This window comes from Anser brachyrhynchus (assembly GCF_964034855.1).
Source record: "Anser brachyrhynchus genome assembly, chromosome: 1".
Lineage (NCBI taxonomy): Eukaryota > Metazoa > Chordata > Aves > Anseriformes > Anatidae > Anser > Anser brachyrhynchus.
Window position 1 is genome coordinate 73,974,374 of NC_137694.1, and position 23,325 is coordinate 73,997,698.

Sequence of the window (23,325 nt, forward strand, 5' to 3'; positions counted from 1 at the left end):
AAAGAATAACTTTAAGTGTGAGAAACTATATCCTTTGCCTGCCATAAATCTTTTTTTTAAAAAACAAACAAACATACATACAAAAAAAACAAACAACAACAACAACAAAAAAAAAACCACCACTAGCCAAGAAAATCTCAACTTCCCCAGCCCCCTAGGAAATCCACTCCTGACTCTCTCCCTCTCTCTGCCTCATCCCCTTTCTCCCCAACACAAGCTCATGCATTTCTTTAACTAAAAAAACAATTTCTTAAACTTCCCCTTTGCCTGGAATTCCTCTTTTTGTTTCTCTTCACTACTAATAAAAAATTTAATACTGAAGGCAAGTATCTGCGGCCAGTCTTAATGTTTTTGTATCAACAGTTTTGACAGAATTTGATTCCAGTGACCAAATATGACTATGATTCAACCATAAATTACACATATTCACCTTGTTGCCTACTCCAGATGTGAATCTTCATGTCCAGAGCTGCTAATGAAGCAACATTCAGCATTTCATGGAAGTCATGTCATTACCACATACATTGGCCTGCCCGCAAAAATTCTTACTTTAATCCTCACTGTTTCAAAACCAGCCTTTATTCTTGGACCCCCTCGATCTTAAGGCATGCAGTCAGAGCCTCTACATCCCTGTTTCTAGATATGATCAGGACCACATTTAATTGCACAGAAGCTCTAGCAGTCTGCAGCACTTTTCAATGAAGGATTAAAATTAGAGGCCGCTAAAGCAGACTTGAACAATACAGTAGAAAAAGAGAGATAAAGAAAACAACCTGAGAAAAATAACCAGTGTACCTGGAGTATTAATAGCATCTGAATAATAGAAGGTGGAATTCTTGCTCTGGAACGTGATAATGCATCTTCCAATTTAATATTGAGGGTAATTATATTCCTAAAGTGTAGAAGAGCCAGCTGCCGAACCGAGGGCTCCTTCCCCTTAGAACAGAAACAAAGCAAAATGAATTATGAGCAGTGTGAAAATAAGCTTCCAAATCCTCAGTGAAAATTCTTTCCTTCACTTCTGAGGGATTACAACAATGGTAAACCTGAGTGAAAAGCTGAGAAAATATAACAAAGGACATAGAATAGCCCACAGTTCCGCACAGTGAATTTGGTTTAGCAGTTCTGAATGCTGCAGACTATGACTGAGTACAACTGTGCATGAAGATGATGAGAGATGGGGGGGGGGGGGGGCGGGAAGGCAGGCAGAAATCTTACCTGAGTGCAAGATATATAATAATATTTTTTATTCTTGCAGCAAGGAAATATATAGTATGTTTAAAAAAAAAAAAAGTTGAAAAAGAAGGGTTGAATTTTCATTATTTCCCAAGATTTTGCGCACTGGCTGGGTACTCTCCTCAAATTATGGTGTGAAACCTGACTCAGCCTACCTGTGGATCCCACTGTTCTGTACAGCTTGAGAGACTTCGATATAAGAGAAGAGCAGAGCTGAAGTTTCATACTGCATTTTCAAAAACAACTTTTTGCTGTACAAGAATCACACCTCATTTAAAAAAAAATCTTTTCTGAAGAACATGATGCTAGCTCTGCCTGCAGAGATTAACAGCACTTTCCTTATGCCTGATAAGGAGTTGTAAAACTCCTCCAAATGCTGGGATCAGGGCTTTTTTGTCAGATATATGTGGCTGTACATACATATTCTTTCCTGCAGTTCTGAGTGCTGCCAGCCAAACAACACTTCTGAGAAGTCTAGTATTCAACTAATACTGACTTATCTTAGTTTGGAAATAAAGACACCTGACCCCTCCCCATGCTTATTCCTTTTCACTTTGTATAATTATTTATACCAAAGTAAAGGCATCCCCCAGATCTGCTTAAATTGCTAACGAATAGATTTTCCAAGAGCACATAAGCACCAGCCGTGTTTTTGGAAGTAACCTTAGAACATCAGACACTTAGATCTATTAGAAACTACCTGAGACTTGGGGCTCTTACCGCCTTCAGGCTCCTTTTAAAATTCAAACAATTATTTCCACTTGAAAAATGAGGAGACTCGCATTGCTATATTACTTTGAAATGTCTCATGAATACAACAGTGCAAAGAGGTACTTGGTGCAATTTTCAAAAACATCTAAACGAGTTCTAATTTAGTTAAGCACTTTTGAAAATCATGTTGAAAGCTTACCTATATCCCTAGGTTCCTAAACACTTTGGATTTAGATTACGTGGCACTTTGAAAAATCTCACATGGTGTTACAATAGGTTTTTAATACAGTCTTCTTTTTACCATTTTAAACTTTCTACCGGCCAGACATAAGTCACTGGGTGATCTACCCCTGCATGTTTTCAGAGCTCTTCTCTTTCAGAATCAAAATTCGGGGGAAGTTAGAGCTTTTCCACTGAATTCAGATTTGATGCCTGCAATTAACTATAGATATCAATGGTAGTATCAATAACGTCTGGACAATCATTTTACGCATAAAGTCCACTTGGATAAATGAGAGAAAGTTTTCGATGCTTCTCCAAATATGTTCAGGCAACAAAATCCCACTGAAATCTGTAGGCATCTAGGAGCAACTCCTGGAGGTCACTTATACCTATCTGGGACAGATTTCCTTGGGACTTCGGTGATAAAAAACACTTTTGTGACCATCAAGTTAGAAGTTTGAGCCTTCATCCAAATCAGATCAAGTGCCTATCTATTGTGGATTTAAAACTACTGGAGTCAAATTCTGTGCTCATGTCAACTGGTCTAATTCTACTGACTACTGGTGTCTACTTTGAGTAGTACAGAACTTGACCTCAGAAATACAACTCCACAAAAATGAAGATACTTCACAGACATTCATATGGCTGAGGAGGAAATAGTACATAGAAGTCAACACAGCTCCACTTACTTCACTGTGCGCATATTTCAGTTTATTTTTCATAACCTTTGTGGACTTCTAGTGTGAGCTGACATAAGGACCAACCATCTTTCCTGTACTCTGCTCTTGTTTTCAAAGTTCCCCTTCATCTTTTTCACTCAAACACTTCAAACCCTTGTTTGCCTAAGTAACTTATTTGCATGACTATACAGAACAGCTGTAATGGGAGGTTGGCCCAAGGAGACAGAGAGTTAAGGATTGCATCAATCTGTTGACGAACCAGTAAGGTTGCTTTTTCTAGTTTTTCAAGATTCTATAGTAACAGAGTAATTTTTCACCTGTACAGGATAGAAAATAGCCTGGAGCATTGGCAGGACATCACTGAAGAAAAAATCCCAGGTTTCAGCTAAGGTATCCAGTAGTTTCTGCCCTGCAAAAACACGAAACAAACTAGTGAACTGTTTTGGTTGTAATCATCTAACTGTAAAGACTTAAAAAGCACAGGAAATGATATGAATCTGCTAGCTCTACACAAAGATGAATCATTTACCAGATACTTTTAGTAGCATGGAATTAGTATTCCTTTCAGCGTATCAAATCATTCAGTATTTATGTCTTTTCAGATGACACATCTAATGTTCTCAGTAAACTCAGATGTTAAAGCTTACTCAGAAAAACCCTGTGAGGAATGAAGGATATCCCAGGTTACCATCTCCTCTTCTTGCAGTAGTATCTACTGGACAAGACTGCGGGGAACAGCAGTAGAAGGAGGACACAGCAGATTCAATGTGGAAGCATTCTTGTAGAAAAATCTCCCCCACCATGTTCCCCTCTGCCCTCCAAGCCACAACACAGCAAAGCAAGCCTCCCTCTGTGGAGATGCCTCTACAAAGCACCACCTCAGATTAATCCCTTGGCTTCCCTGTATCTCCACTTACATAAACAATCGCATCCAAGACCTATGGAAAACAGAAAGTGGTACTGGCAGGCTCTTCTTTTCCCTATAGCTCTCAAAGGATGTAGTCAAAACCTGCCATGACGTGAGCTCCCTGCAGCCTTCTCCAATCCCTTTGCAGCTGCAGCTATGTGGAAGACTCCACAGCAGAGATCAGAGAAGCTCCGGCTAGTTTGCACAACCAGGCTGGACACAGTTCCTCACAGAAAATTTTACAAAACACGGAGGCAAAAGCAGGAGCTGAGAGCTATGGGAGAGGAAGTCTGGCTCAACAGTTGAACGCTGGATTGAAATCTCTGTTCCCCCAAGTGGCCTGAGTGACCTTGTGCAAGCTCTTTAGCATCCCTGTGCCCCTCGTCTGTGAAACGGGGACAGTTGTATATCCACCAGCAAGTATTAAGGAGATAAATATCTGAATACCTCACAGTCATACATGTACGATAGTATGACTTATCAGGAAGCAAATTCGATAGCAATCCATCAATAATTGGTGTCAGAATCAGATACCATTAATACTTATATTATAGCATTACTTAAGGCTTCAGCCATGCAACATCCTGCCCATAATTGTGCACACATCCCGAAGTTTGCATTAAACATCTACACTCAAAGTTAGCCAAGTGCCAATCTTTATTATCGGTTACTTCATCTCACTGCATTTTTAAGTGCATGACAAACAGCACCAGCTCTGGCCATCTGCAACTCCTGAATTATTCCTGTGTTGATGACTTGAAGTTCTTTCAGTGACAAATCTGGATCGCCATGCTATACTGCAGCTGTTGGCTTGTGAACCCTTCCAAGGCCTTCATTTTTGCAGCATCAGACAGGGATTCTCTCCGTCCTACACCATGCTCATGCACAAGACTGAAAAGGTTGTTCTCATTTTCAATGAATTTGTCTTTTTACTAGCAGTTGTAGCAGTGGTGCTAATAACAAAAACCATTGCATAATAGCTTCCATATACTGTAAATATTTTAAAGAAAGAAAACCTTGTCACAAAGGAGAACTCCAGCTACTCCTTAAGAGCAGATTTTTAAAAATAGTAAAATAAATTAGTTGTCTTTAAGTTAAGGCTGAATGAAAACTAAGCCCTTAAAAATTTGATTCCAAATGTGGGTGCTGAAGATTTAGACTTTCAGCCCTTTTCAAATTTTGCTCCTAGAATTGCATCAAATGAAAATATCCTGTTGTGATAAACATGCCCTTGGTGTAGCACATTCCTTTCATCTTGTTGGCAGTTTGTTTTGTAAAGTGATAGATTTCTGTGCAGCAGCTTAGAAAGGCTGCAGTTAACTGCCTTTCCCCAAGCAGGCCTTTAACTGTGGACTGTGGAAGAATTCCTGCAGTGTGTTGACGATTAGCATCTTTCACACCAAGGAATGTGACTTCCCTGTCCTTTCAAGAATCTGCTTGTTTTACTGTCAGGCAAAGATCCCTACACTTACTTATTTGCTATATTCAAGGAAGCTATGCTACTCTCAGTGCTCATTTAAATGAAGCATGATATTGTCAGTTTTCTATGACATGCAAATGCACATAGTACTTTTCACAGTTCTTCTGAAAGTTAATTGAAACTTCTTAAGGAAATATAAGAATAAAACATAATTGATTGTTTCATAACAAAAGCTAAACTTATCAAAACTTCCTGCAGAACAAAAACACTCTATAGTGTGGCCTGAAATGATCTTTGTTCTCCTCAAAAACAGATAATGGATCTTTGGATCAATGGATCAATTGGATCAATGGATCAATTATCCATTTATCAATGGATAATTGAAAAAATGGATAGGGAAACCCAAACCATTAGATGCAGGATCTGATATTTGAGAGCAGGACCCCTGCTGCTGCAGATCCAGGAGAGGAGACCTGCTCAGAATGGGAGCTCCCCTAACTTCCAGGCTTCCAGCTTTGTGGCAAGGGTTTTGGGAGACATGGAGCCATCACCCACAGGATGGACTCTATGGTGTTGCTGCCTGGAAATCCAGATTCCAGCCCTGGAAACTCACATCCATGAAACAGATTCATAAACTACAGCTACCTTCCCATAACTTGGAGTTTTATTGAATTAACATTTCCATGTTTTTTCCAAGTGTTCAACTGATCAATTTAATCCTCACCTTACCAGCATTTCTTGACCATATTTTAAAGAGAAATCATGAAATGATACACCAAATTCAAAATGACAACATAACCAACCAACCAAACAAACAAAACCAACCACCTAACCAAAAAGAAACAAAACAAAACTTCACAGCTTGCTGAAATTTTGTATTTGATAAACATGCTCCTATATTTGAAAGCCACTTAGTGGTCTTACATTTTGGTATTTTTTCTCAGCTTTAATCTCAAACATCAGTTATACTATTTTTAATTTTCAAGCTAGTAAAACCAGAAGAACAAGGGATTGGACTTTGGTAGTTCTCTGCATCTAATTTTTCAATTTGATACTTAAAAAAACAACTTTCATTGTGATTTACAAAGCAGCTATGAAGGCCTTGAAAGCCTTACAGCTCCACTTGTGCTCTCCAAGCTGTTATTTCATATAATTGAGGAGCTCTGTGTTCCACTTAGAAGATTTTGGGTACTTTAACATGAAGTTCGTTGTCTTTTTGCTGTGTTCAGAACTGTTCTTTTCATCAGAAAAGCTGGGTCCTGTAGCACCATCAACTGTGCTGCCAGTAATAAAAGGTCACGTTTAAGATTTACAGATAGCTGAAACTAAGGGAAACTGTTGTCTTCAGGCTACTGCTAAAACAGTATACTTTAGTCAAAGTGGTATGACTGCAGCTCTGCCCAAGGAAAGCCGCATTTCTTTAAAAAGACTCCCCAAAGATCTTCGGACAATTTACATATTCAATAATCCTTGGAAATATTCTGAAATCATGTAACTTTCTGATGGTGTATGTCCACGTTTAGGACAAAATAGCATATTTTATAGCACATCTAAATGCTGCACAGTAGCATAGGATGTTAAGTGATGGGTGATCATCAAAGGAAACTGGTTGGAGGTTGACCATGCAGAACACATTAGCCCCTGCTGCAATCCCACCCAGGCACTGGCCCTAGCACTTTGGGAAGGTACTTTTGTTTCTGCTTTCACATAGACTCATCCAAAAACTGCTCTGGCTTAGTTTTTTTTGCAGTGCTTTGTCCTGGTTCCAGTTAGGACAGAGTTAATTTTCCCTCATAGTAGCTGGTAGGGTGCTATGTTTTGGATTAGGATGAGAAGAGCGCTGATAACATGCTGATGTTTTAATTGTTGCAGAGCAGTGTTTACACCAGGCCGAGGACTTTTCGGCTTCTCGCTCTGTCCTGCCAGCGAGCAGGCTGGGGGTGCAGCAGGAGCTGGGAGGGGACAGACCCAGGACAGCTGACCCAAACTGGCCAAAGGGGTATTCCATACCATCTGACGTCATGCTAAACAATATATAGGGGTGGCTGGCCGGGGTGAGGGGCCGGCTGCTCGGGGATAGGCTGGGCATCGGTCAGCGGGTGGTGAGCAATTGCATTGTGCATCACTTGTTTTCTTACACATTATTATTATTAATACTATTATCATTATCACTATTATTATTATTATTGTTATTATTATATTCCTGTCTTAATAAACTGTCTTTATCTCAACTCACCGGCTTCACTTTCCCGTTTCTCTCCCCCATCCCAGAGAGGGAGGGGGGAGGGTGAGCGAACGGCTGTGTGGTGTTTAGCTGCCAGCCGGGTTAAACCACAACAGCCCTTTTGGCGCCCAACGTGGGGCACGAAGGGTTGAGATATCGACAGATTTGACCAGAGTGTGTTAAACTAAAATTGGTATAAGTATTGGACCTGCTTAATAGTTGCTAGTCACAATGTTGATTGCCTTAATCTCCAGTCTGCTGTACCTGTATTCCAAATTGAGTTTTATGGTGCATTACTTTCTGTATGTGCTCCCTGTTGCACTGTTTATCCTTTCCGGGCCCTGGTTTAAGATTGTTATGGTACTGTGCGGTGTAACAATGGCTTATGAAATGATGAAATATCTGGTCACGACTTTAACCTGGTATTTGTACTCAGCACTGACATCGACTCTATACTTTGGAACCCATATCTCGGAAACTATTAGCAATTACACCTATTGCCTGTTTTCATCAGGGAGCCAATCTGTGAAGGGGACAGGGGAAGACATGTTTCCCTACCTGTTCACTCTCCCTTTCTCCTTCACCACCACCCTCTTATCCCCCGAGCTAGTTACGGTGGTTCTCCGAGATGTTGAATATCCTTGGGATACTCAGACCAGCCTGCTCTTGTTGTTATGTCTCCTGAATGCGCTTCAGGTTTTGTTGAGGGTTAAACAACTACTTAGGAATCTCATCCGGAGATCTGTCTTGAGGCGGGATAGTTGCGAGTGGCAGGGAGTGTGGGAGGATATGGGCAGGTTTCTAGAGCAGTGGTCACCTCCAGTGTTTTGGACATTCACCCCTGAACAACTGCAAAATCCTAAAAAGCTGGCAGAATGCTTGAAAAAAAGGTGTCATGACTCTGGCAGTTCCAAAGTGACACAAATCACTGTAGCGTGCTGGGGTCTGGCTTGTGCCTATCGAGCTGCAATTGATGCTACTAGCAACCTAGCTCCAGCTCCTGCAGCCGCTCCAGCTCCTGCAGCCGCTCCAGCTCCTGCAGCCGCTCCAGCTCCTGCAGCCGCTCCAGCTCCTGCAGCCGCTCCAGTTCCAGCTCCTGCAGCCGCTCCAGCTCCAGCTCCTGCAGCCGCTCCAGCTCCAGCAGCCGCTCCGGCTCCTGCAGCCGTTCCGGCTCCTGCAGCAGCTCCAGCTCCAGCTCCCGCAGCCACTCCAGCCCCTGCAGCAGCTCCAGCTCCTGTGGCTGGGTCAGAGAAACGAGCTGTAGCAGTGCAAGTTGACCCCGCAGAGGGTATTCCAACCCCTGTGGCAGACCCTGCGTCTGGGTCAGAGAAACGAGCTGTAGCAGTGCAAGTTGCCCCTGTAGACAAGGTGAAAAAATGGTATAGAGGCTCAGGTCGTTTAGAACGCAGACCGTCTTCTGCTAAGTCTGGGCATAGTGAAGACGAGGCTGGGCCATCAAAGGTGCAGGAGACTGAAGATGAGGATGAGGATGTCGAAAAATCAACAGTAACTACCCGGACTCTATACCAGCGTGAGCTACGAGATGTGCGAAAAGATTTTGGTCGCTGTATAGGCGAGCAGCTTGTCACCTGGCTGCTCCGGTGCTGGGACACGGGAGCCAATTATGTGGAATTAGAGGGCAAGGAAGCCAGGTGGCTGGGATCCCTTGCTAGGGACGCATGCATTGACAAAGCAATTGGAGATGCAGCACGATCTCGCAGCCTCTGGAGGCGTCTCCTGTCAGCTGTGAAGGAAAGGTATCCCTTCAAGGAAGAACTTGTATGTCTACCAAGCAAATGGACCACCATGGAGAAGGGAATTCAGTACCTGAGGGAATTGGCCATACGGGAAGTAATTTATAAGGACCTAGACGATGCACAAACATCCGCAGATCCAGATGCAGTCCGGTGTACACTACCCATGTGGCGGAAGTTTGTACAAAGTGCACCATCATCATACGCCAGCTCATTGGCAATACTAGCCTGGAAAGCGGAGGAGAATCCCACAGTGAATGAAGTGACTAAAATACTCCGGCAGTACGAAGGAAATCTCTCCTCTTCCCTACAGGCCTGTGTCTCGGCTGTGGAGAAACTCTCTGAAGAGGTCCACCAACTTAAAGAGAATTTATCTTCCCCTCCACCTGAACGAACCAGTGTCCACCAGCTAAAAGAGAATGCTTTGGAGAAACTTTCTGAAAAGATCCACCAACTTGAAGAAAGATTATCTTCCCCTTCACCTGAACGAACCAGTGTCCACCAGCTAAAAGAGAATACTTTGGAGAAACTTTCTGAAAAGATCCACCAACTTGAAGAGAGATTATTTTCCTCCCCACCTGTACAAACCAGTGTCTCAGCTATTAGGGGTAAACGTTCATCTATGCAAGGAAGACAATATGGTGGGCACACACACCGCGCCACCCTGTGGTTTTACCTACGTGACCATGGAGAGGACATGAGAAAATGGGATGGAAAATCTACTGCGACCCTAGAGGCACGGGTACGTGAATTGCAAAGGAAAACAACTGGGAAAAAGGAGTTCTCTGAAAAGTTTGCTGCTCCAACTTCCAGCAGGCAGTCCTTTAAACACAGAAATGAAGATTCTGACCAGGACTAGAGGGGCCCTGCCTCCAGCCAGGGGGAGGAAAGGGACAATCGAGTTTATTGGACTATGTGGATTCGATGGCCTGGCATGTCAGACGCACAGAAGTATAAGGCTTTGGTAGACACCGGTGCACAATGTACTCTAATGCCATCAAGCTATAAAGGGCCAGAGCCCATCTGTATTTATGGTGTGACAGGGGGATCCCAGCAGTTAACTGTATTGGAGGCTGAAGTGAGTCTAACTGGGAATGAGTGGCAAAAGCACCGTATTGTGACTGGCCCAGATGCTCCGTGCATCCTTGGCATAGACTATCTTAGAAGAGGATATTTCAAGGACCCAAATGGGTTCCGCTGGGCTTTTGGCATAGCTGCTTTGGAGACAGAGGACATTAAACAGTTGTCTACCTTGCCTGGTCTCTCAGAGGACCCTTCTGTTGTGGGGTTGCTGAGGGTTGAAGAACAGCAAGTGCCGATCGCTACCACAACTGTGCACCAGCGGCAATACCGCACCAACCGAGACTCCCTGAGTCCCATCCATAAGCTAATTCGTCAACTGGAGAGCCAAGGAGTGATCAGCAAGACTCATTCACCTTTTAATAGTCCCATATGGCCAGTGCGAAAGTCTAATGGTGAGTGGAGACTAACAGTGGACTATCGTGGCCTGAACGAAGTCACGCCACCACTGAGTGCTGCAGTGCCGGACATGCTAGAACTCCAGTATGAACTGGAATCAAAGGCAGCCAAGTGGTATGCCACAATTGATATCGCTAATGCATTTTTCTCCATCCCTCTAGCAGCACAGTGCAGGCCACAGTTTGCTTTCACTTGGAGGGGAGTCCAATATACTTGGAATCGGCTGCCCCAGGGGTGGAAACACAGCCCTACCATTTGCCATGGACTGATCCAGTCTGCGCTGGAGCAGGGGGAAGCTCCTGAACACCTGCAGTACATCGATGACATCATTGTGTGGGGTGACACTGCAGAAGAAGTTTTCGAGAAAGGGAAGAAAATAGTCCAAATCCTTCTGAAGGCCGGTTTTGCCATAAAACAGAATAAAGTTAAAGGACCTGCACGAGAGATCCAGTTTTTAGGAATAAAATGGCAAGATGGACGTCGTCAAATCCCAATGGATGTGATCAACAAAATAACAGCTATGTCTCCATCAACTAGCAAAAAGGAAACACAAACTTTCCTAGGTGTCGTGGGGTTTTGGAGAATGCATATTCCAAATTACAGTCTGATTGTAAACCCGCTCTACCAAGTAACCCGTAAGAAGAATGCTTTTGAATGGGGCCCTGAGCAACGACAAGCCTTTGAACAAATTAAGCAGGAAATAGTTCATGCAGTAGCCCTCGGGCCAGTCCGAACAGGACCAGATGTAAAGAATGTGCTCTACACCGCAGCCGGAGAGAATGGTCCCACCTGGAGCCTCTGGCAGAAAGAACCTGGGGAAACTCGAGGTCGACCCCTGGGGTTTTGGAGTCGGGGATACAGAGGATCTGAAGCCCGCTATACTCCAACTGAAAAGGAGATATTGGCAGCATATGAAGGAGTTCGATCTGCTTCGGAAGTGGTCGGTACTGAAGCGCAGCTCCTCCTGGCACCCCGACTGCCGGTACTAGGCTGGATGTTCAAAGGAAGGGTCCCCTCTACACATCATGCAACTGATGCTACATGGAGCAAGTGGGTTGCACTGATTACTCAGCGGGCTCGAATAGGAAACCCCAGTCGCCCAGGAATCTTGGAGGTGATTATGGACTGGCCAGAAGGCAAATACTTTGGGATATCATCAGAGGAGGAGGTGGTCCGTGCTGAAGAAGCCCCACTGTACAACAAGCTACCAGAAAATGAGAAGAAATATGCCTTGTTCACCGACGGGTCCTGTCGTATTGTGGGAAAGCATCGGAGATGGAAAGCTGCTGTATGGAGTCCTACACGACGAGTTGCAGAAGCTGCTGAGGGAGAAGGTGAATCGAGTCAGTTTGCAGAAGTAAAAGCCATTCAGCTGGCTTTAGATATTGCTGAACGAGAAAAGTGGCCAGTTCTCTATCTCTATACTGACTCATGGATGGTAGCAAATGCCCTGTGGGGGTGGTTACAGCAATGGAAGCAGAACAACTGGCAGCGTAGGGGCAAGCCCATCTGGGCTGCGGCATTGTGGCAAGATATTGCTGCCCGGGTAGAGAACCTGGTTGTAAAGGTACGCCATGTAGATGCTCATGTGCCCAAGAATCGGGCTACTGAAGAACATCAAAACAACCAGCAGGTGGATCAGGCTGCTAAGATTGAAGTGGCTCAGGTGGACCTGGACTGGCAACATAAAGGTGAATTATTTATAGCCCGATGGGCCCATGACACCTCAGGCCATCAAGGTAGAGATGCAACCTACAGATGGGCTCGTGATCGAGGGGTGGACCTGACCATGGACACTATAGCACAGGTTATTCATGACTGTGAAACATGTGCTGCAATCAAGCAAGCCAAACTGTCAAAACCTCTTTGGTATGGAGGACGATGGCTGAAATATAAATATGGAGAGGCCTGGCAGATTGATTACATCACACTCCCTCAAACCCGCAACGGCAAGCGCCACGTACTTACAATGGTGGAAGCAACCACCGGATGGCTGGAAACATATCCTGTGCCCCATGCCACCGCCCGGAACACTATCCTGGGCCTTGAAAAGCAAGTCCTATGGCGACATGGCACCCCAGAGAGAATTGAGTCAGACAACGGGACTCATTTCCGAAACAACCTTATAGAAACTTGGGCCAAAGAACATGGTATTGAGTGGGTGTATCACATCCCCTATCATGCACCAGCCTCTGGAAAAGTTGAACGATACAATGGACTGTTGAAGACTACACTGAAAGCAATGGGGGCTGGGACATTCAAAAATTGGGATACACATTTGGCAAAGGCCACCTGGTTAGTCAATACCAGGGGATCTGCCAACCGAGCTGGACCTGCCCAATCAAACCTGTTACGCACTGTAGAAGGGGATAAAGTTCCTGTAGTGCACGTAAGAAACATGCTGGGTAAAACAGTCTGGGCTACTCCTGCCTCAGGAAAAGGCAAACCCATTCGTGGGATTGCTTTTGCTCAGGGACCTGGATGCACTTGGTGGGTAATGCAAAAGAATGGGGAAGTCCGGTGTGTACCTCAAGGGGATTTGATACTGGGTGAGAATAGCCCATGAGTTGAATTGTAGTATGTTAATTATTATATAATACTGTATGTCATCACTACCATAATTGCTATATATCATAGATGAAAATGGTGATTAATTAGAATGTATTGGAAAGAGTGTAACCTGAGCATGACATAAATGGTATGGAATAAGGGGTGGATATCTGTCCTGGTTCCAGTTAGGACAGAGTTAATTTTCCCTCATAGTAGCTGGTAGGGTGCTATGTTTTGGATTAGGATGAGAAGAGCGCTGATAACATGCTGATGTTTTAATTGTTGCAGAGCAGTGTTTACACCAGGCCAAGGACTTTTCGGCTTCTCGCTCTGTCCTGCCAGCGAGCAGGCTGGGGGTGCAGCAGGAGCTGGGAGGGGACAGACCCAGGACAGCTGACCCAAACTGGCCAAAGGGGTATTCCATACCATCTGACGTCATGCTAAACAATATATAGGGGTGGCTGGCCGGGGTGGGGGGCCAGCTGCTTGGGGATAGGCTGGGCATCGGTCAGCGGGTGGTGAGCAATTGCATTGTGCATCACTTGTTTTCTTACACATTATTATTATTAATACTATTATCATTATCACTATTATTATTATTATTGTTATTATTATATTCCTGTCTTAATAAACTGTCTTTATCTCAACTCACCGGCTTCACTTTCCCGTTTCTCTCCCCCATCCCAGAGAGGGAGGGGGGAGGGTGAGCGAACGGCTGTGTGGTGTTTAGCTGCCAGCCGGGTTAAACCACAACAGCTTACACTGACAGGGAGGGGAATGAACGGACCCACAAACGTATATTCAGTGACTAATGATATAATTTTATCGGCTTGGAGTAATTCTACTCTTTTCTCCAGATTTGTATAGATGGAAATGAGAAAGAAGTAGGAATTGGTTCACACAACTTCATTTCCTGCCTCTGCATTTATTTATTTTAAATGTGAACTTCACTGTTTCAAGCATAAAAGAAATTTCCTTGTTTGCTTCCATAAGGAGACACCTACGGAAGGTGAAGACAGACAAATGGAGCCTAGACACTAAAAAAAAGAGACAGTGTCTGACCTCATTTATGTAAGCATGAATCCAGAACACCTCTTAAAACAACCTACAACATTTTTCTGCACTTAGCCAGACGCTTCAACTCTGATCTCGGTGCTTAGATTTTTGTTTATTAAGACACCTCACTCTGTTTTTCTGCTTTTCCTTAATATTGACCAGACTGTAATGGAAGAAGGAACTGCCCATGCTGGAGGTATTTATTCCTTTACTGCTCTAGTCAATCACTTCTCCCTAATGAAATCAAATAGGAACACCAAGGCATAACAGAACAACGGACCACAGGAATGAACTGATACCAGCTAATCCATAGTCAAGGGAAGCTTGCAGGAAAAATTGCGCTGCCTTCAGAATGCGTTTGCTAAAACTCCTGTGACAGACATAGATAGCCGTACTAAAATCCAAGTTACCTTCATAAAACCGGATCTTGTCCCTTAGGATCACCATGCCTTTTGTGAGCAGCTGATTCTGAAAATAAAAATAGACTACCTTTACTCAATTCTATACTTCCCTCTAGCCATCATATTTCACATTTTGTTCTTTCTTAACTTTTGACAGTAGCAGAGGTTTCATTTTAATGATCAATCACTGAAGGACTTATCCTGCCTTATGTCCAACTTGCTTAAATCACTTGGGACACTTTCCAAACGATGCTGTAATCACGTACTGTTTTCAGGATGCAGCACCTACTCTGCGCAGTGCAAAGTGCTTCTCAGACTTCAAATGGTGACCCACACAGCCTGTACTCTGTCTTCGAGAAAAATACTGCCTCAATAGACAGTGCGTACTTATAACTAAATGTCTTTCCTAGGAACCATACTACAATGAAATCAATTGGTTTACTCAGGAACTTTAAGTGATAAGTGAATGTCTGAAGTCCACTGGAAGACAAGAATGTCATACAAAAATACACTGACTACACAAGTCTATTTCATAAGCTAGGGTTTCACTATCCAACTACATGTATATAAAATCCAAATCTCATTATCCCATAAATGACAGAACATAGAGAATTCAATGAAAATCTCTGAATGGTTTCAAGGGGCTCCAGATCAGCATTTAGAGTTGAAGATTTTGCTCAGTAACATTTAAAAATATATTCTGATCTTAAATGAAAGAAAACACATGCCTACCTGTAAATATTCAGTGAAAAAGGATCCCAGTTCTGTTTTCAATAATTGCCTGTATCAAAAAGAATAAGAAAAGGATCTCTGTAATCAACAAATTGTAATAGATGTGCTAAAAGGGGAAGTTACTAATAGCAAAATATTTTCATATGAGCACACAGCCTGTCAATAATGCCTAATTAAAAATAAAACAAACGGGGCCAACAATACTAAGACTCTCAACCAGCATTTCTATGTGGTGAAAAATACCTGCTGTGCTTCTAAATGGTTCATTGCATGAATACATATGAAAAGAAACAGAGATTTGACAAAGAGGATGCATTCCATCCTACATCTAACTCTTAAAAATGCTCGAGCTGTTCTCCTTCTGTGCCAGGGTTTGACTAGTGTCTGGCATGGCAAGTGTGTGAGAAGTCTTGGCACTCTGTGTCTATCAGTGTGGCTGAGCCAACAAACAGGCATGTGATTTGGCTGAGGTGTGTTCACAGCCAAATCATCTCTGTTCTGCGTAACTCTCAAAAAAGAGCCCTGACAAATCATTTTAGGGAGAAACCTTAGACAGGTTTATACTCTGGGTTTTGTTTCAGGCATGAAACTTGGCCTGTTTTCATTGAAAGAGGCCATGATCTTACAAGTCAGGACCCACAACAGATGACGTTTTGTGTGGTTTCAGTGAAAAAGCAGGTATAAATTCAATAGTTCAGCTCTGCATTTCATGATGCCTCTACACTAAAACCTACAAACTCATTTCACAGAGCAATTCAAACTCACATCCAAAAAAAATTTCCCATGAACAATCCTCAAATTCAGAGACTGCATTCATCCAGACCCATAAACCCAAGGTTTGTATCCAGACAGAAGTTACTACACTGCTTAAGAGCTGTATGTTGTTTAAGTCTCACATATCGCATGCTAGATGTTTAGTATTTCTTTGAACTCAGGTCACTATTTAAATGCATAAGTGAGAGCTCAGACCATATAAAAATCTTGCTCCAACTGGACTTTCTAAACTCTTGTCAATCTGGCCTTGACATCTTATGGAAACCTGTCCCTTTGTGATCACCTCAGGTACCATAAGAAATGAGGTAAAAAAATAACATATTTTAAAAAAAAAAAAAAAAAAAAAAAAACCAACATCAAACACACACAACAAAAACAGATATTTCATGCTGACAGGTTTTGCTTAATTTTCTGCCCTCTCCTTAAGCTAGCGGCTCTTAGAAGTCTAGTCCTGGATTCCTCATAGTCTTTAAAGGTGATTTGCAAATACCTTCATTTTCTGTATCTTAGGTTCTACTGACAATTCTGGCATTTCGGGCAGGAAATACAAAATGATGTTCTACTTAACTAGCCCTCTGATAAAACAAAATCCCACCACATATTTCCATTTGTCAGCTCTGAATGAACCAAACAACCAGCTCGTATTTAATTATATACACTGGACTGAATCACACCAAGCAGCAGCATAGATACATTAGCATCTCTGTTTACAGGGTGGAAGAAGGACTTACAGCACAATTAATGCATCTTGCTCTTTGAATCCCTAATAATACAGATGCTTCATGCTGCTTAATTAATTTCTAGTGAAATAGTGAGGCCCTCAGGCCACATCAGAGCACTGATGTATCATATTCATTTAAAAGAGTTCCACAACAAAACTGGATCCAAAACATTGCTTTTTTTTTTTTTTTTGGAATCCAGGTAAAAATCTGATTAAACCTAAAAGAGAACCCTGATCAAATAGAAGATCTAATTTTAAGTGCATCTGATTTTGCTGACAGTCATTTTGCAGCCTTATGACACTTGCATATCATTGATATTAGGTCTTTATTGCCTATTTAATGACTTCATAAACTACTATGACAGTAAAAATGTACATAAAATACACTAAAATAGCTCCTGTCTTTTTTTGTATCTTCCTGTTGCTGCTGCTTCGGTTTGTTTTGAAATTAGCTCTTGAAATGTTAATCAGAATGGAAAGTCTAACACAGCATATACTACCTGATTTTAACTTTAATAGCTATTAGATTATGAAGCAAAAGGACAGACGTGATTTTACTGAGCTTGAACTCTTGCTACAAAAGAGGAAATGCCAGTAAAATGTGTTTTGTTTGCATCAAACCAGTATCCTGAAACTCAGAAACAAAAAAGGCAACTATAAATATGTATTAGCCTTAATACAGGACATCCTGCTTCCTCTGTTTCCCCTACCTTCTTTTTCTTCCTTGACTTACAAGTGGTGTAAATAAATACTTCAAAATGACATGGTGCATGAAATAAAAAAGGAAAACACACAGTCATCCCCAATATATATTCAGACACATACACTAAGAGAAGTACTAAGCAGGACATATATACATAGAGATTTTTATTTTCTAACCTTTGAATTAATTCCCTATTAAATTACCTAGTGAGGGTTCACAAGAAGTAACGTACAGAACATACGCTGATGAGACTGCATTTTCCACAGTGTTTTTTCTGGTATTTGGAGTTTGGAGTATGAAGTATCTTCGTTAGCTTTAGCAGTTATTCAGGTATTACAGTTATTTCACAGAATCACAGAATCATCTAGGTTGGAAGAGACCTCCAAGATCACCTAGTCCAACCTCTGACCTAACACTAACAAGCCCTCCACTAAACCAGATCACTAAGCTCTACATCTAAACGTCTTTTAAAGACCTCCAGGGATGGTGACTCAACCACTTCCCTGGGCAGCCTATTCCAAGGCCTAACAACCCTTTCAGTAAAGTTCTTCCTAATATCCAACCTAAACCTCCCCTGGCACAACTTTAGCCCATTGCCCCTCGTCCTGTCACCAGGCAAGTGGAAGAATAGACCAATCCCCACCTCGCTACAGTCTCCTTTAAGGTACCTATAGAGAGCGATAAGGTCGCCCCTGAGCCTCCTCTTCTCCAGGCTGAACAATCCCAGCTCCCTTAGCCGCTCCTCATAAGACTTGTTCTCCAGACCCCTCACCAGTTTCTGAAAGAGACTGAAATCACATGCCCATTCTTCTGGTAACAGGGCTCCTGAGCTGTACATAACTCCATATTCAAAGCCACTTCCTAATGCCAGAGCAAGTACGCAAGAATGGTGTCAAAAGGCATTGGTGTAAATGAGTAAAGTAAATGGCAGAGCAGAAGTAAATGGTACAGATTTGCATCCATTGACATTTTCTTAAATGATCAGTGCATAAATAATCAGCATACAAAGCCTCTAGATGCATATTCAGAGGAGAAAGCCATATGTGACTATGTTTGCCCATGTGTGTGCCCTACAGTTGTTGAATGTATGTGCCATTTCTGAAGCAAAATAAAGGTGTGCAAACATCGCAGGTGTAAAGTAATCGTTCAAATATTAACATTTCGCTTGTGAGTCAACTTGGACATCCAAGGTTTAATTACGAAAGTATCCACAAGTCTGCTCTAATTAAAGTGCTAAAACAAAGTAACTTCTTTTACCATTCTGTAAATGTCGAAAAAAGTTATTGATACTAGCCATTTACCTGAACACTTCCATATGCAAATTCTGCATTCAATGGCTATTTGTTCCTTTTTATTTCTGTACTTGTAGGGAGAGTGCATCTAGAACAATCTTAAGGCAAATATAGACTTGTCCCAGTTCTAACGTCATATTTATGAATCAGATATTTTTGCATTAAATAATAATATTAACCCAAAGAAAGTATTTTGAATGAAATATCAATAGTAGTAACCCAGATATTTTTGGTATGTGTGAAATCAGTAATTTCTTAGTTATGGTTTGAGCTGAATTTATGCGAGGAGAAAGAACTTCAGTTGCAAGTAGTCAGGAGGCCCCACAAAGTTAATGACTGTGGTCAGCAGTAAAATAAAGCACACAGCAGGAGTGCAGCTTTTGGAAGGAGGCCATGGCTGGACGTGTGCACAAACATGCTGAAAAAATACCGCTGCCATGCTTTCCTCTAGAGACAGAGCTTTCTGCCCTCTTAGCCCATTTGCAGTTTTCTCTCTTTTTTTTTTTTTTTTTTTTGTATGAATGAACTGCACACCGAGAAGCTTCACAAAAAGTCCAAGTAGTCACTGAAAGGAAGGATGGATTTTGGCAATTACTTAGAAGGATGTTCAGGCCAAGTAGGAGGTAGGAGGGAACAACCTCTAGACTGGGGTTCCTTTGAGTCACCCCTTCTCCTGCTCTTCCCTCCCAAACCACAAGGGCAGATTTATACATTTCCTGGACCTGAAACCCCCATGGGCCAGGCTTTGCTGTGCTCACAAGAACAAATAACAAATTGCAAGGACACAGCAACGAGAACCAGCCTCAAAAGCCATGCTGCATCCCACCACATGCTCACTCACACCATGAGTTATGCTGCTGATGCCTTATTTATGACAGCAGCTTGGTCTAGATTTCACAATATTTTGTCCATCCGCTCAGGTGTGAGCCGCCAGGCATTATTCACTCCAAAGCAAAGTAAAACCAAATGATCAGTGGAGATGACAATACAGAAGCATTACTTTTACACCAACAAGAAGAAATGGGCCTATCATGAGGCAGCAAAACCCATCAAAAAATGGGGGGAAAAAAACCCAACAACAAGAAACAGTTTGTAGGTAGCTTGCCTGTTCTGCTGCTTCAGATGTTGCAATAAATTCAATGCAGCTATATTAGCAAGCATCGTCATTGTGCATTGCTTACACCCAGGTGAATGAAAGCAAAATCTGGACACAATTCACCAAACATCTATCTAACTTCTGTTTATTGGTCCATACAAGATTGTACTTCTCTCTGTCACATCAGCATATAATTTCTTTTTCTGTTCCTCACCAGCAGACAACCATCCTGAGGCAAGTGCATTGGTCCAGGAAATCTCAGCCCAGAACTACCATTCTTTGTCATTCAGATAAAGCTAGAGAATCCTAACTGCACTTACAGTAATAATGATCAACCACTACTCCAATAACTAACTCAAAATGATTGATGTATCATGCTAACTGACAGACATCCTAGAAAAGCTATTCTTTGTATGTCATTTTCTCCCCAGAGATATAAGAAATAACTGGAGAGTAAATTTATTTTAATTTCAAAAAGACAGAGAGGGAAAGAGAGAGAGATCACTGGCCAAATGTAATTTGTCTAGACTTCTCTGAAGATATTCCCACAATTAATGGAACCAGACTGGACCAGCATTTTCTGGATATTCTGTGGATGTTGTCACTCTCTGGTGCCCTGATAGAGCAGGAATAAGTATTAAGGGAAGGGGAATTGCTGAGGATTTATCTGAAGACAGCCAGGGAATACAATAAGATGTCTGTCTTTTATAAATGCAGCTTGTTTTCCATCATCTATTCTTGAAAGCACTGGGACAAGTTTCTAAAAGGAGCTCTGCTACCTTGCCCCTGTCAGTGAGACAGGGTACAGTAAGTAATAATCAATACTACAACAAGTAATAGTAACCTGATATGTGGATTTACAGCACTTACGTCTTGGTAAACTTGTCTTTGTAACTAAAACTTAAGTGACTCAAATGATACGATTTTCACCTTTATTTTTCTTTAAAAAAATCCTGTTATATACCTCACTAGTCTATATTTAGTCTGTTGCAAACAGTATCAGCACAGCATGAGAAAGAAATAGGAACCTTAAACTACATTACTCAGGACATTGCGCTAACAAGACAGCTTTATAACATCTAGAGCATATTTAGTCTGCATGGAGAACCTAGACGTAAAGGACTACCAGGCATGATGTCTTTCCTTGCCCTGTCATAATGAGTGCTTGGAAGCTTTACAACCTCCACGCACGCAAGGGAAGCAGCTCAGAGATAGGCTTAGCACCAATGCAAAGGACAGCATAATTGTAGTGGTACAGAGCTGCATTACCACAGGTTCAGGACAGGGTCCACCTTTTCCTTTCTCTAGTTTCAACCCAGCACATCAAGAAAGACTGTGAAATAATCCGCCCTCCCCATAACCCAATCTCTCTTCTGTAGATGAAGGAACCCATCTCACTCTACTGAGCAAAGTGTCGACACAGCAGCAACATCTATTCACCAAGCCCCAACTGACTGTACTGGTTGAAACCACTACTGGGACCCCCCCCCTCCCTCTCCCCAATATTGCTGTAGAAGGTTTCAAGTGCATGTGCTAGCACACTGTACTGTGCGTGCCAGCTAATAACACCTCCTGGAGAGCCGAGTCTCTTACCTGACTCCTTCATTGAGGTTGTAAAGTTCATGGTCCGGGAGACCCTTACGCTGGAACACGGCAATTACTCCATTGTGGATACTGAAAGAGGACAGGAGGAGTCATTATCACTAGATCACATTTTAGAAGAGTATCAATTCCACAGTAAGGCAAATACATATTCCCAGACACTGCAGAACATTTCTGAAAGTAACAGATGATTGCTGGTGCTCAGTCTCAGATGCCTTAAAGGGAATTGTTCTCTAGAAAATAGATGACATTGTTGAAAATATTTTTTTTTTATATATTTTTTCCAACTTCAAAAGTTATACCTCTGAAATCAGTAATTTCAGAAAAATTAGGTTCATATATTTTCGGTAATTAAGTATAATTTTTAGTACATTAGTATATTAAGTATATTTTTGTCTCTGTGAGCTCACCACAGAGACAATCAACACCTTCACTGCGAGATCTGTGATGATCTTTCTGGCATTGTTGGCATCTGTTTGTCTGAGTTATGGTTACCTGATTTCTTTATCAGCAAATCAGCATTTGTCAAGTCTGGACACTGCACCTGAACTTTAATCCACAAATAATATACCCCTTTACTAGAACAGGGTTACTGGAATCTCAAAAATGGTTAGTTCTTTGAAAAAATATAAAAGACAGAAACACTAGACAATTATGAATTTCAAGCAATTTAATCACTCTCTTATTCATTTTCAAAAATGAAGCAATAAATAGAAAAGGGCTATAATTTACAGCATTATTAGCTACAAAGACTGCTTCCTATTACCTTTTATTTATTTCTCAAAAATGTATGATGTTGCTTCAGCTAAAGAAAAATCAAGGCTGCACTGAAAGAACACAAGTCTACAGTTTCTAAGGCAGACAGCCTTACGAAGCAATGTGCTAGGCACAGGCCAACCATCTGTCCTACAGAAATGCTCCCTTTTCATTTTCAATGCTATTTGTAACTGTTCCGTAAGCAGATGTTGCTTAGTGGTGGGTGATTTCTCCTGCAATCAGCCACAACTGAAGACAGGATTGAGGGCAACAAAGTCCTATAGCTCAACAGAAAGTCACGTACCCAACACCATCTATCCATGGGGCGGATGTCCACCAGCTTCACAAATTCTAATGGCAAAAACCTGCAAAGTGTTGTATGTTTTACAGGGCAACCCACATGCTTGGAGGGGGGGGATGTTTGCTAATTCCATGAATTTTACAAAACCACACCACAAAGGGTTACTGAAATGAGTAAGTGCTTCAAGATGAAGCTCTGAAACTCCTGAAACACACATGACACGATTAACGTGATGACACATCAGCCTAAACTGAGGTTAGGTCTGAGGACAAAGGTAAAGAAATGCCAACAAAAGGTGAGACCAAATCTGTTCTAGCATTAGCAGAAGGGAGGTAGAAGTCTCCTTCCTTTCTCCAACCCAATGCTATCTTTTACAGCTTCTCAGCAGATTTCATCTTGGATTCCAAAGGAAAAGGAGACTCATACAGTCTTTCTGTCCGTCAGCTAACTCTCACTCCCCCACTCTTGGAGCAGCTTGGCAATTTCTACCACATTTAACCATGGAGCTTAAGTCCTCAAACACTACAGTCTTCCAGGTTTCAGCTAGGGAAGAAGGACCATCTTCCAGTGACTCCGCCAAGAACATACTGAAGGGTAAGTTCAGCCTTTACTTGACAGGGAAGGACACAGATGCTTTACCTTCCTGATGCTAGCACAGAGGAAAGCAGCCTTTATCAACTCTGCTGCTTATAGTACTGCCACGTGGTT

General features: G+C 42.2%; 1 protein-coding gene across 8 annotated transcripts in view; it reads right to left on the bottom strand.

The window, feature by feature from the left end:
- Positions 1-23,325, bottom strand: part of PRR5 (proline rich 5) — a gene marked incomplete at its 5' end in the record, with an annotated part of 95,158 nt that overhangs the window by 26,049 nt on the left and 45,784 nt on the right. For all 8 annotated transcript variants that reach the window (XM_080577563.1, XM_080577562.1, XM_080577565.1 and 5 more), the window contains 5 exons: positions 796-936; positions 3,167-3,258; positions 14,650-14,707; positions 15,373-15,421; positions 21,552-21,632. In XM_080577563.1, the coding sequence (XP_080433689.1) occupies positions 796-936; positions 3,167-3,258; positions 14,650-14,707; positions 15,373-15,421; positions 21,552-21,632 (421 nt within the window). The remainder of the gene's footprint in view (positions 1-795; positions 937-3,166; positions 3,259-14,649; positions 14,708-15,372; positions 15,422-21,551; positions 21,633-23,325) is intronic.